Raw genomic sequence first — 14,796 nt, forward strand, 5'->3', positions numbered from 1 at the left:
GTTTTCCTTTTATAAAAACTTAACAATATTTAAAAAAAGTTAAAATCCAGACCCTCCCAATTAAATTAAAAAAAAAAAAAGAAAGAAAGAAAAGAAAACCAAACCACTCCAGTTAAGTTATGGCTTCAAAGTTAATATATACCTAAGATATGCTGACGGAATCACCACCCACAACCGCGCTTCCAGACGTCGTTAAATACTACACTCAGGTTAAACAACAGGTTCAGCTCGGGCTGTTCCCTTTAGTAAAGCCCCTGAAGTGGACGCAAGTCTCACATCTTCCCTCCACCGTGATCAGATAATCCAGTAAAAGACCCATGCAGATTCCTCCCTCCCGCCCCAGACTCCCTCCCCACTCCTTGCCCCCCCCTTCCCTTCCCCACCCTAAATCCACTACCACCAAAAATATACACTGCTGTTTCCAGAATGTGGGATATGAAAGACAGATGTGACATTCCGATCTGAGTCCCAAGATCTGGGCTTCAGATTCCTCGGCCCTTCCTTGACGCTGCCGAGGACGATGCCCTTAGGCTGGCTCATTTCCCACGGTGGCCGCTGACCACAACACCCCAGACTGCCACCGAGATTCTCTCCCTGCCCATCCCACCCCGCCTCCCTTACGTTTGGACCCAAAAGCCTTGCCTGCCACAGACAACCGGGCCACCTTTGGTTCCACAGTCTGAAATGGAGAAGGAGGGCCAGGCGACACAGGGGAGGGAGACCCACTGTGGAGGGGGGCTTCTGGAAGGGAGGGGAGGGAGCCCTCCAGGAGGGGCACCAGGGAAACCAGACGCTGCTCACTACTGAACAGAGGCCCCAGCGCGCAGAGCCGGCGTGACGACCACACCCCTGACCTGCACATGCACGGAAAGCTCGAGCAGGTGAGTGCGCACCTACAGACACACGTGCGTGCGCACACACACACACACGCACACACGCGCACGCGCACACACACGTGTAAGGGCGCGGCACAGACCAGGCACAACAGGGGACGCACCTCGGCACATGCATACACGGCTGGACAGACGGGCACTGGCAGTCCCTCCAGGTGTCCCGACGGGGCGGAGGGGAGCACGAGGCCCGGCGCTGCCGAGAGGGGCCATCCTGCTGGTTCCCCGGGCTGCCTCGCTGCGCTGGGGTTGGTCCCAGAGGAAAGCCCTCGGTGCCGCTCAGCAGGGGCCACGCTCGCTCCTCCCGGGCCCTCCCAGGCCGCCCGTCACCACGCCAGGCTTCTTGCCAGGCGCGCCGGGCTTTGCAGAACTTCCCACTACAGCCGGTCCAGGCTGTGGCACTGAGTTCTCCACACCGTTTGCTCTCAGAGGCTCCGTGCCACTAGGAGGTAAATATAAAAGGTGTCTGTGTCTCAAACCCAATGTGGGAGTGAGCGAGTCTCCCGGGCTCTGTCCCTTTTGCGGGCCAGGCTCCTGGCCACAGAGGGCTGGGTAGGAACGAGAGGTAGGCCTCCATCGGACGCTCAACACGGCAGCTCGGCTGTAGGTCCCGCTGCCCGGCAGCGTGTGGGGAGGGGCAGCTAGATCTTCACGTCCTCCTGCACGCTGAGCTGGGAGAGGGTCTTCTTGATGCGCAGTGCGGTGAGGCGGGCCGCGCCGTTGGCGTACCAGCACTCCCGCATCATCTTCCCCATCACCCGCAGCGCCTGCAGAGACCCCGCGTCACTCGAGCCGCCCCGCCCCGCCCCACTGAAGCCCTCCCGGTCCCCAGGCTGCCCCTCCCCGACCCGGGCTCCGCCCGCCCCCCACCCCCTGCCCCGGGCACCCCCTTCCTTAAGGGACAGCCTGGGGAGGGGGACCTTCTCGGCAAGCATGGTTGGTCAGCCACTCCCCGGCGTCTGGGTGATCCTGAGAGAAATACCTGCAACGGCCTGTGATCTGAAAATCATTTCTGGAAGGTTTGAGTATCCGTATTTATGACTGTCTACTGACTGTTTTTTGTAAAGTAGCGCACGAGCCAGGCACAGCAGGGACACCCCCCAGCATGAGCGCGCACGCGGCTGTGACCCCACGTTCACGTGCAGAGACAGGGTGGCGGAGGAGGCGGCAGCCCCTGAGAGGCAGCCTCGTCAGAGGCAGAAGCTCACGGCCAGGGCCCGGACGACACAGGCCAGGGGCAGCCAAGGGGCGGACCTGGAAGGTCACCTGTGGAGGGCTACAGAGTCCCCAGACTGCTGCCTCAGGCCAGTGTTTTCCAGATTCCTTTTAGCACTGGGACCCGTTTTCCCCGGCGGAGTCCCAACACACAAACAGCCCCGACTGAAGAGGGAGTGGGGTGCGGGCAGCTGAAGACCAGTTCTTTCTGCTTCCCTCACCCTCTGAAGTGAATAAACCCTGAGGGTTCCAAGGACCATTTTGGAAAAGGCTGCTCTGTCAGGCAAAGCAGAGGCGTCACCAAAGTGTGAGCTCAGTAATTCTGCTCTTCAACGCGGGCCTGCCCTCCAGTGGACACACTCCTTAAAGCACAGCCACGAGAGAAAAGGGGGCCCAAGAGCACTAGAGAAGCAAACCCTGTGCCGCCAAAGACTCCAAGACCCCGCAACTCCACGTTTCTTAGGAATCTAGATCACACGTTTGTCCTCATTTCTGTTATCGCCATCGAATGCCATCCCCTCCCCGCTTCATCCGCCATCACTCCCCAACCCAAATTCTCTACACCCTCCTCGCTTCTGAGTCTTTAGAAAGGCCACTTCCCTCGCAGACATGTCTTCTCACTGAGTCCCACCCCCTCATTCTTCTACACCCTTCGTGGACGCCTCTTCTTAACTCTTCCACGAAGCTCAGCTCACCCCTGTGGCTCCAGAGCCATTTTTCTAGTTGGACAGGTCTAACAGCTCCCACTCAGTCTTTGTTTTGTCTCTTATCTGTGTCCTGGGACCAAGCCTTTTTCTTCTTCTAGGCTGTCAATTCCAAAGGGGACCCTACAGTGCCCAGGACAAGGGCTCAGTATATAATACAACAGCACATAATAGTTTGCAATAACCGACACGCTCAGGGGGTAGCCCTGGGGTTGGCCCCACTTTTGGCAAACCCTCTTCTAAGGGAGAGAAATCAGGCAGATAGAAAGACCACGGGAGAGAAGGGAGCTTCCCACCTCATAACTCTGCCACCAGTTGGGGATGTTGGGGCGGAGCTTCTGGTCGCATACGACCTTCCGCATCTCCTCAATGGAAGGGTCAGAGGGCACTAGGTCATAATATGGCAGCTGATATTCCTCATGGACTCCTGGGAGAAAAGAAAACGTCCACCGGAGTTATCAAAAGAAGGAAGAGATTACTCAAAAGCCAATGACAACACCCGTGTTGTGATCTGTAAATACCACTTCCCACTAAGAGGAACTAGGGCTCCTTGGAGAGCCTGGTCAGTGCTAGTTATGGGACAAGAGACACACAGGATTAGCCAGGAATATCTTTTTCGTAACAAAAAGCAAGGAAACTATCAAAGACTACTGAGGCCATGTCAAAAGGTACCGACCTGAAAAGCTCCCAACTGGCCAAAGATGAGAACATTTAAGCAACAGTAAGACCTATGACTTCAATGGAAACAAATATTTTAAATCACCAGTTCGTGATGACACTAAAAACAAACAAATAAACCAAAACCTCAGTCGTCTTTGTAGAATGAGAGGGAATAAACTCATTATTTTGAAAAATGTCAAATAAATGGAAAGAATCAAGTATTTACCCTGCCTTTCCTCTTCAAATTAAACATCTTGGTTAACGAAATAGACAATAGTGGAAGTTTCTCTTTAAAAAAAAAAATCTAGCTAATACATGAAGTTTGACAGGATCGGAATACTGGCATTTTTCAACCTCTAATACATTTGGATTTGGACAATAATCAACAATAGCTGTTAACATCACAAAAAGAGAGATAATCACCATTATCTGTGTCTTTTAACAGAAGGATTTTGGGGGAAAAAATGATTCTAGTCTTTAGATGGAACTCTCATAGGAAATTCACAGAAACAGTAGAACGTGTGAACTGCCTAAGAGGTTATCTGGAAAATCTAGACAGGAAAACCCTACAGGATAAAGTTTGGACCTGGATTCTCCAATTTTGAAAACTGCAGGAGAGGGGACTTACTTGGTGTTCCAGTGGTAAAGAATCCACCTTACAATGCAGGGGATGAGGGTTCGATTCCTGGTCGGGGAACTAAGATCGCACATGCCATGGGGCAACTAAGCCCATGCGCCACAACTACTGAGCTCTCACGCCTCAACTAGAGAGCCTGCGTGCCGCAAACTACAGAGCCCACGCGCCCTGGAGCCTGCGTGCCACAACCAGAGAGAGAGAAAGAACCCGCACGCCACAACTAGAAAGAGAAAACCTGCACGCCGCAGCTAGAGAGAAGCCTGCGCGCCGCAACAAAAAGATCCCGTGTGCCTCAACGAAGATCCCGCATGCTGCAACTAAGACCCGACGCAGCCAAAAATAAAATAAAAATAAATAAATAAGAAATCTTGAAAAACAAACCCAAAAAACTGCAGAAGAAAAAAATTGAGGGGTAACCTGTAGATTATGAGACTTGCGAGTTATATCAATCAACTGCAGTGGATGGACATTTAAATTAAACCCTGATTTAACAAGCTGTTTTTTATAAAAAATTCACAGATAATTGGGGAAATCTCAACACTGGCTAATGTTATATGATATTAAGAATTACTGTCTGTTTTTTAAAGTGTGATAATAGTACTATATTTTTGAAGTCCTTATCTTCTAGAGCTACAAACTGAAATATTTTCCGTAATAAAAAGTTAATTTAAAAAAATCCAATGTAACTTTCTCATGCCTTTTTCCAGAAAAAAATTCTGCTGTTCTGAGCTGATGGGACAGATTTTTATTTTTATTTATTTATTTATTTTGAGATTAGCATTTATTCTATTATTTCTAAAAAGTATCTATTCATTTATTTGGTTGCGCTGGGTCTTAGGTGCAGCCGGCGGGCTCCTTAGTTGCAGCTCGCTGGCTCCTTAGTTGTGGCACGTGGGCTCCTTAGTTGCGGCAGGCAGGCTCCTTAGTTGCGGCAGGCAGGCTCCTTAGTTGTGGCATGCGAACTCTTAGTTGCGGCATGCACGTGGGATCTAGTTCCCTGACCAGGGATCGAACCTGGGCCCCCCTGCATTGGGAGCACAGAATCTTATCCACTGCACTACCAGGGAAGTCCCCCACTGCACTACCAGGGAAGTCCCGGGACAGATTTTTAAATAGAGTCTGACTTGGTTAATCATCTAAGGAGCAATTAGCTTAAACTCTGGCCTCAGTCTGCCAGAGTCTGAACCCTAGTTTATCAGTGGTGTGACCTTGGACAGATCACCTAATCCGTGACTCATCTTCTTCATCTGCGAAACGGTGACAATAACAGTACCACACAGACCCGTGCGACCAGATTCATCTTGATCTGTTTTATCTGTATATCATGATCAAAATTTAAGATGTACAATACCTGGGTGCCTCCTCCATAATTTGGATCTTACCAAATGTATCATAGATGGAAAAAGGCAGTAAAATACAGAAAAGGGCTCTGCTGGAACACTCATCACTTCTTTTTAATTAATTTAATTCACTTCCACTGACCTGGAATCTCTTACATCAAAGATAAATAAATGGCTGAGGGCAGCGTTCTAGTGGTTCTTGAACTTGATCATGTGGCAGAATACTTGGAAGTCACCATAAAATTCTGATACACTAAGCCGATGATAAAAAATGTTTTCTGCTGGGCTTCCCTGGTGGCGCAGCGGTTGAGAGTCCACCTGCCGATGCAGGAGACATGGGCTTGTGCCCCGGTCCGGGAAGATCCCACATGCCGCGGAGCGGCTGGGCCCGTGAGCCATGGCCGCTGAGCCTGCGCGTCCGGAGCCTGTGCTCCGCAACGGGAGAGGCCACAACAGTGAGAGGCCCGAGTACCGCAAAAAAAAAAAACAAAAGTCTTCTGCTAAGTCTGATACTACCTTTCACTGAGTTCTGACGTGGTTGAACACTTGCAAATGCCAAAGACTCAGGAGAAAATTGCATAAGAAAAGACTCATTGTGAGAAAATTCTATGCATTAGTAAGCTTTCTCCCACAAATTGAGAAATCACCACTATTATTTTATCAACGAAACCCCACATTCCCCAGGAACGTGGCTTGAGAGCCAGCGTGTTAGAATACCCTGCCTCCTGTGTAAAAGAGACCCCTGCATTAGTCCTGTGCTATTCCTACCCAGGGCTTTCCCAACCTCGAAAGACCAAGAAAGACAATGTGTTACCAAAAAAACCCCAAAAAAGCCCAAATGAGTCCCCGGAACGGTCACCACAACATAAAACACTATTCAACAAGCTGGTCCAAAGAGTAAACACACTCTTGTCCCTACGGCTCCCCGGTCCCCTCCCTCCTCTTGGATGAGAACCCTAAGTATGATGGGTGCTGGCGCTAGGCATCTGACAGGCCGTTAGGAGAAAGAAGGCAGGACAACTCTAGCCCCTCAGGACTCTGGACTGCGAGGGAGGAGCCAGAGAAGGCAGGAAGAAAGGTACCTCCAGAGTTGCATCTTCGAGCAATCTCCCAGTACACGAGCCCAAGGGCGTAGATATCAGCACACTTAAAGGAGTCGAAGTGCTTCATGTTGATGGTTTCATCAAGTACTTCGGGGGCCATGTATCTGCAAGAGCAAAGGGAATGTGATCACGCATAGAAAATGATGACTTCTTTCTCGACTCAAAGTAGTGATTCAAGGGCCCCCTGAATGTGGGACAGAATCACCCCAAGACAGCCCCTTGGGGAGGAGGAAGTGATGGATTCTTATTATTGCAAACTCCCATGCTTCGGATTCGAATCTAAACACCTTAGCGAGGTTTGGTAATACTAGCCTACTCTTATTTCTACCTCTATCTTTCAACCGCCAAGATTTATTTTAAGCATGTTTTGATTTCTTGGCAGAGGTGTGTGTACTGCAGGCCACAGAGCAGGAAGAGTACATAATATCTGGTTGCTACTGGGGGCTTGGACTTTATTCAGTGCGGCCAATAATGGGTTGAGCTTAAATTTCAGTCTGAACTTCTTTTGTTATCTTACCCGTGCAGGTAAGTGAGAATTAATTCTAGGTAGTCATCAGAGTCCCACTCAGCTAGTTCGTGAGTACTGCTTGAGCCACTCCCCACGGCCCACAGGAGGCCAATCAGCTCACCTCAGGCCTCACACTTTGGGGCCTGGGCGGCTGCAGTCATTCAGGTCAAAAGGAAGGGGAAAAAAAGCAGCAGCACAATTAGTGAGATTCACTGATACTCAGTAGAGAAACAGCCCTCCTCTTCCATCCGATGAAAAGTTGCATTTCCAGCTCGTGAAGTCGACCTGCAGTCACAGTCAATCTGTTCCTTATTTCCTTTGTTTTTGGCCATGCCACGCGGCCTGTGGGATCTTAGTTCCCCATCCACGGATTGAACCCAGGCCCTCGGCAGTGAGTGCTCGGAGTCTTTACCATTAGGCCAGGGTATGCCACGTTCCTTATTTCTTATGTCACTTCTCTGTGACGCGGGGAGGAGGCCCATAATCCTTACGGGGGGGGGGGCCCTCATCTCCACCCTGGACTACCTCTGCTCTAGCTTGGCAAACCTGCTCTCTACACCCTAAGCGAAGCATGCTCCCTGCCTCCTGTGGGGTCCTGCCCAGGCCACCCCTTCAGACTGCAACATTTTCCCTCTCCCCCAGCCAAGCCTGGTGCCTGTCTCCCTTCTAAATCTTGCTCCAGGTTCTCTTTCTCCATGGCCTCCCCTGCCCAATGCACCAGCACCTATGGGTACAGGGTCTTCCGGAGCTGTGCCGCTCGCACTTGTATCTGCGCGATGCAACCTGTGTGGCTTTCCAGTGTGGGGAGCGGGTGTTCAATTTAACTACCAGCTGTCAGAGTTAGGACCACACTGCCTTCTCCCACGCAGTTGGGCAAGGGCTACTCAGTACCAGTGTCGGGCAAGCGCGAAGGCCCAGGGCCTTCCTACCGTTTGGTTCCCACCCTCTGGTTGGGGGCAATGTCAATGGTGTCCGTGACTGCATCGTGACGGACAGCCAGGCCCAGGTCTGCGATGGCACACATGCCATTTTTCTTCACCAAGATGTTCTTTGACTTTAAGTCTCGATGAGCAATTCCAGGCTTCCCTAGCAGAGAAAAAACAAACAAACGAACCAGGGATCTTTAAAGACAGACAGTACAAGTGTTAAAAGCACAGTCTCTGCAGCCAGACTTATGAGTTCGAGTCCTCGTTTTGCTCCCCACTAACCCAGTAACCCTGGAAATGCAACTTCACCTGTCTGTGCGTTGGTCTTCTCATCCATAAAATGAGACTAAACCCCAGTACTTACTCCAGGGGAATGTTATAAGGATTAAATGTACTGTATTGACTTAGGTAAGTCAAGAGCTTAGAAGGGCAGGCGTATGAGCTAATATTGCTATATTAATACTACTCCTACTCGCCTTCCCCGAACTTATAAGCCCCTGTACAGAACTGCTGAGGACTTCAGAGAGAAGCTGCCATGCTAGCTACGTTCTGAGAACCAAACGGGGGAGGTAAGGACTGCTACCTTCCCTGGAGAGCCTAGCAACAGGGTCAAACTTCCGTGGCTGGTTTTCTGTCACGGGGCAGCAAGAGCTGCTGCCCGGTCGACCAGGCACCAGGGAGCGACGTGCCACCTGCCAAGCCCCAGGAGCTCCCAAAGAGCTGATGTCAGGCAACAAGCAGGGGTGCCCGCGGTCGCCTTCCTCCAGGAGGGCCCTCCGAGTTTAGTAGAGCCCAGCGTCGAACCCGTCAAGCTGACCCGCCGACGAGGGTGTGAACCCGCCAAACTGATGCTCGGCACAGCAGTTCCTTCGATTTTCTCAGTCCCTTCCTCTACCAGTGAACCGCGGGCGTCTGAGATGACCACTCAGTCAACGGCAGCCTCCCAACCAACAGCCACCCCAGTCCATCGGGGACAAACCACCCACACTTCCGTCAGGAGTCCCCCCGAGGCGCTCTGAAGGCAGAGGCACCTCTTGTTCGCGCCGGGGTGAGGCCCAAGCTCCTCTCGCTTAGACCAGACGCCAGTCCCTGAGGCCCAGGTCCCGCATCCTCAGTGAGAAGGAGTTCTGGGAGCTCGGTGGGGATGGGACAGGCCCACTCACCTTGGGTGCCCACTATCTCCATGTGCAGGTGCGCCAGGCCGCTCGCGGCAGACAAGGCCAGCTTGATCATCCCCTCGGTGGCCACCGTGTACCGGTTCAGATAGTCGAACAGGGAGCCGTGCTCATGATAGTCGGACACAAGCCACAGCTGAGTCCAGGTGCCGTTATCTGCAGAGAGCCACAGAGCAGGTCCAGAAGAGGCACGACTACCGGCAGAAAGGTCACGGTAGGAAAGCAAGAGTCTGTGCGTACACCCCAGTGAGACCCCTGTACTCCCCGCTCCCCGGCCCTACACCTCCTGAGGCCCCTCTGTGCCCGTCTCATCCACCACCGTCCTCAGCTTTAGGCTCCAGGAAGGACAGAACGGCCTTTCTTTCTCAGACCCGCTCCCTCACCTCTCGTAGGCAGGATTCGGAACCGCACGCACCCTGATCACACCCAAATTTGAAATGCGAGGCACCCCGAAGAGGAAGTACATGCTGAGGCAAAGTAACAGGATCATCTGTTTCTTTTGCAACACTGCTTCTGATCCTGACAAGACCTGCTCATCAAAACCACGACTGGCAGCACCCACCCCCACCAAGGAGGAAGGCTTCGCAGGCCCTCCTCTGTGCTCCAAGACCCTGCGAGCACAGCCCAACCCGAGCACCAGGCTCATTTGTAGCGGGTCCTTGAAGTCCACCGCTCTTACCAGGCTATGAGCTCTCTGTGAGAGGAGGAAAGAGCTCCTTTGCGTATTATTGTGTTCCAGGCCACAAATGCTTTTCAACGCACGAAGAGCACACTTACAAGTATTCCAGAGAGGAATCTTATCATCTCATCCTCAGAAGAGCAACGGGAGGTGGCGAGCACACACTTTCATACTAGGGGAGAGGGGTATGCAGAGTACAGCGGGAAGGAGGAGTGGGAAGAAGGGAGGGAGAAAAAGAAAACCCAAAAGCTGGTAGTCTAATAATTAGCTTGTGCTGCTGTCAGTAAGAAGACTGGGAAATTGGATCGAGATCGCCCAAATTCCAAGCTGGCCCTAGCTCCAGGCCCTAGCTGTACCATCCGTATCATGTTAACCGGGCAACAACAAAGGAGTCCGAACTTCCTCCTCCCCTGGCCCTCGCGTGGGTTTCAACAGCCAGATCCTACTCACACAAGCTGCCAGAATCAATACAGGCGGTGGCTCCTGGAAGAGCACCAGCCTCTGTTTCCCTGATTGCGAACGAGCGGTCCACCGAACACACCCCTTTACACTCAACTAGCCCTGACATCTTGAGGACCCTGCCCATAAGTTAGAAGGGAAGACACCTTTTGACCCTCTGAAATATATGTCAGATTTAAATGAATAATCAGAAGGTAATGCTGTTTTAAAAAGGCACGGCTTACTCAGAGGGAGTAAGGAATTCTCTCTTCCCCTTCCTCCCTCGCGTGAGAGGTCAAGTCTCTTCAGCCTGGGGGCAGCTGAGGCTACTACAAACCGCCATGGCAACGTGAGGAATGAGCGGCCTGCTGTTGTTTTAGGAAGGAAAAACAAACACTTAGCATCTTCCACAGCCTCTGCCAGCACCAACTTCTAAAAATTACTGGACCACGGAGCAAACTGTGTCCTGACTGCCGGAGACACTCTTCTAAAATGCAAATGCCTTCACCCACGGTCTTTCTGACTTCAAGTGCGCTACCTGCCCAGGTGTCGGCTGTCCCCTCTTCCTGGGCACTGTAAGGTCAGGGACTGTGTCTTGTTCTTCTTATATGTGATGATTCCAGGACCAGACAGCAGCCAGTGAATATTACTGAATAAATGAATGCAATTTCGATTACTACCCACTCTCTATAATAAAATACAATCCTCTCAGAAAGGCCCCTCCTAATCTGGCCTCTGCCACCTCTCCACCCATGTCTTTGGCTGGAACATCCCAAGTTACCTGCAGGTTCCCAAAGACACTTCCCCTTCGCACATGTGTCTGGAGTGCTCTTTTCATTCGTTTTTCTTTCTGACCAACTCCCTGCCACCTTCGCCTCAATCAAGCTCAGGTGTGATATCTGTGATCCCCATCTCACCCCCAATTTGCGCTCACCAGAACAGCTGTTGTTTGATTACTTCCTATAGACAATCATTAGTTTGTCTCTTTGCTAGTCAGCGAGGCCCTTAAAAATGAGCACGTGCCTGGGCACACGAGAGAGACTCAAAAACTACAGCAAAATCAGCAGAGAGAGGGAGGAGGAAATAAGGAACCTCAGGTACAAGCGGACCAAAAGCCGAGCTTGAAGGCCACGGGGGAGCACCTGGGGGGAGGCAGGCCGTGACTGCTGCACCTGCTCCACTGCAATAGTGTGTGTGATGCTGGTGTGTCGCACAGTGTGGATCGCGTGCTTTTCCAGGGCCATCTTTTCCTGGCAGGGGTTGAAGCCACCCTTCTTCGTTCCAACCGGAATGAAGGTAAATTTACTGGAGCCCCTGCAGGGACTACCCTAGGGGTGGGTTTGGGAGTATCACAGAAGGGAAAGTGAGCAGGTAGGATGAGGGTTTACTTATCTGCTTAATAACTGCTTTACTTGCTTAATAACCTGGATTTCTGTACAAGCTTTTCATAGAAGAGAAGTTTGAAAACCATCGCCTTACTCAGATCCTCTTGCTGTGGGTAATAACTATAAAGGCAAACAAAACTGTGCTGTCCCACAACCGTTCAGTTTCCACAGTCACTCCTCCATCTGGGCCTACTGTTGGCTTGGCGACACCCTGTATCCAAACCCAGCCCTTTACCTTTATTGTCAGCAGCAATAAACCCGAGGATGTTTTCATGGCGCAGCATGACTGTCTGGTATATCTCTGCTTCCCGGAACCAAGACCGCTCTTCACGAGAAGAGAATATTTTCACAGCCACGTCACCACCCCTCCAGCGGCCGCGCCACACTTCTCCAAACCGGCCCTTGCCAATAATCTCCTGTAAAACGATGGTTCGGGCCACTGTGCGCTGGACAAAAAGGGGTAACCCTACGGACCAAAGAATGGAAAGAAAGCAGACATTTGTGCATTTGTTGAACTTTGCAACGCCCACTCTCACTGCCACACTGGAAAAGCCCTTATCACAGTGCCTCCGTTCTACACTGGTCCAATGACCACGGAGAGCTCGGCTGCCCCTACATCCGTCCAGGTAATCCTCCGGAAGTCTACGCTGGGCAGCGCTGAGAGTGAGTGAGCGAGGACGGGGCAATGTATACGATTAGCTCCTCCTCATCTAAGCGATTTCTCCTCCCAGTTAGTTCGGACGACAGATCTGAATGTAAATGTCTGACCGGATGTACTAACTCTTCAGCCAGCCTCCGGGGGGGCCAATCCACCTACAGCTGCTTTATGTGGAAGAGGAAAGCGGAGGTTTGAGTGCTGGGGGCCGCCTCTGCTGCTCCACGCATTGGCCACTGGAGGGCAGTGCTGCGTGGCCCATGAAAGCCGACGTGTGGTCAGGGTCCACCAGGTTCCCACCTCTCTCCAGGGAGATCAAAGTTCTGCTCACTGGGAGCTCCAGATGCAGGACGGGGGGCTACCCAGGCTTATTCTAAGATTGCATTTACTGTCTTTATAGGACTCGTTTATCGCCTCATTTGACCCATGCAGTAAGTGTCTCCCTGTCTCTCCAATCACCCCCCACCATCGTGACCCTTAACTCTCTCCCTCTCCCTGACCAAACAAATAACGTGTCATTAACCCCTAAGCTGTGTACTGTATGTTTAATACTATGCAGGAGGCACCTGCATAAATGATCTCATTTCCTCACAACCACCTATATGGTAGGTGTTGTTATTATGCCCATTTTACAAACGAGAAAACTAAGCATCAAGAGGGAAGGTTAAGTAACTCATTCGAATTCCTACGAGCTGTAAATGGCAAAGCATCTAAGACCGACTCTAAGGTTTATGCTTTGAACTCCCACAGTACAGAGCCACCAAATGCTTCTCGATGCAGCCCCCTCCTCTCCAGGTCCCCCCTCGCTGGCCCTTGTCCCCGCCCTCCTTTGCAAGATTTCCAGTGGGCCTCTGCGCCTCCCAGCTCACCCGCCTTGCCCTGCCCTCCCCAACAGGGGGCATAAAGCACAGCAGCCCGAGGCTTTCCCACCCTGGCCTGGGGACGGCGTGCTGGCCTCTTGATCATTCCCTAAACACCCAGTGAGCGTTCATGCCTTTCTGTCCTTCTTTTGCTCAAGGGTTTTCCCTCGGCCTGGAATGTTCCCTGCCCTCTTACCACTCTCAAAACGTCCGACTCGTGACCCCTTTAGACACGACCTCGTCTGTGAGACCCTTCTCCACAATCTCTTCTCTCCCATCCTGGCTCGGCCTCTTTCTCATTTTGTTCACCCTGTATCACCCAGAGGGTATTCAACTCGTACTTGTTAGTGTGAACTGAACGTCACACAAACAGCAAGGACTGGGCTTCCCTGGTGGCGCAGTGGTGGGGAGTCCGCCTGCCGATGCAGGGGACGCGGGTTCGTGCCCCGGTCCGGGAAGATCCCACATGCCGCGGAGCGGCTGGGCCCGTGAGCCATGGCCGCTGAGCCTGCGCGTCCGGAGCCTGTGCTCCGCAACGGGAGAGGCCGCAACAGTGAGAGGCCCGCGTACCGCCAAAAAAAACCCACAAAAAAACAAAACAAAAAAAAAACAGCAAGGACTTATTACTTTAAGTCCACAGAATTAAAACTCCAGCACCTTGGAAGCTTTGCATATTCTGAATTAAGAATGGACTAAACCATCCAGAGAGGAACAGTTATTAATCATTTTACTCCAGATGACCGGGTAACTGCCCCGGACCTGCCCTAACCTCAGCTAATCCTGATCTTACAAGACTCCAAAAACCCCGAGCAACCCTCCTCCAGCAGCAAGTCAGGTCACAGAGTCAGTCAGTTCTAACCACTGCCCTACCCTCCTTCAGCAAAGAACAAGCCATATATTTTCTCTCTTCCAAAAATATGCAGCTTTTAAAAATATATCCATCATCTTGGCACTCTCTACTGCAGAGCTTAATAAAGGCAAAACCACAGAAACTCAGGAGATGTCAGAGCTCACAGCGTTCCTGTGCTCAAGAAGGGATGTCTGGCCATGACTGATGGCGGCATAATTTCCCTACAGAAGAGTCTTGTCACATGGCGAGAAAACATACATAAACACGCACAAAGCTCGCACAAATATGATCCTGTCTTAGTCAGAATGGCAACAGTGACCTTTGTGGATGATTTTTTTCTATAGGAAGAGGATACCACCGTCACTAAAATAATCGTCTGTCTTCACAAAAAGACTCTTTTGCAGTCATAGCCACGTCTACTAGCTAGCTGAGCTCTACCCTGAGACTGAGACAACCCAACTCTCTTTATCCTAAATTCTAGTCTCGAGTCAAGGTCCACCTAAGAAAGGCTTGGTCGCTAACAGGCAGCTCTGGAAGTGGTGCTGACGCCATGCTGGAGGCCCCAGCTGCCTTTATTTCAACCGCCACCGAAAACCCTTGGGCAACTGGCACAAGTCAATGATTCACCCAAGCCAGGCTCTCGGCTTTACTCGGTGTCCTTAAACTCCCCCTGCGGTTGCTCGCAGATCAATGATTAGCTGCCACCACCTCACAGGAACCCGGCACACTCCTGTTTCTCAAAAGGGGCCCTGAAACTGAGTACGCCACTGC

General features: G+C 51.6%; 1 protein-coding gene across 12 annotated transcripts in view; it reads right to left on the minus strand.

Annotated features, from left to right (window-relative positions):
* Positions 1-1,308: 1,308 nt before the first annotated feature.
* Positions 1,309-14,796, minus strand: part of ACVR1B (activin A receptor type 1B) — a 31,723-nt gene continuing 18,235 nt past the window's right edge. For 2 of the 12 annotated variants that reach the window (XM_065887036.1, XM_065887041.1), the window contains 6 exons: positions 11,896-12,126; positions 9,147-9,314; positions 7,987-8,143; positions 6,529-6,653; positions 3,106-3,236; positions 1,309-1,657 (listed from right to left, as the gene is read on the minus strand). In XM_065887036.1, coding sequence (XP_065743108.1) covers positions 1,532-1,657; positions 3,106-3,236; positions 6,529-6,653; positions 7,987-8,143; positions 9,147-9,314; positions 11,896-12,126 — 938 coding nt within the window. In that variant the 3' untranslated portion in view covers positions 1,309-1,531. Of the gene's footprint in view, positions 1,658-3,105; positions 3,237-6,528; positions 6,654-7,986; positions 8,144-9,146; positions 9,315-10,520; positions 10,644-11,895; positions 12,127-14,796 lie in introns of all 12 variants that reach the window. The other 10 variants (XM_065887040.1, XM_065887045.1, XM_065887035.1 and 7 more) reach the window with 9 other exon arrangements.

Source organism: Phocoena phocoena, chromosome 11, assembly GCF_963924675.1.
Source record: "Phocoena phocoena chromosome 11, mPhoPho1.1, whole genome shotgun sequence".
Classification (NCBI taxonomy): domain Eukaryota; kingdom Metazoa; phylum Chordata; class Mammalia; order Artiodactyla; family Phocoenidae; genus Phocoena; species Phocoena phocoena.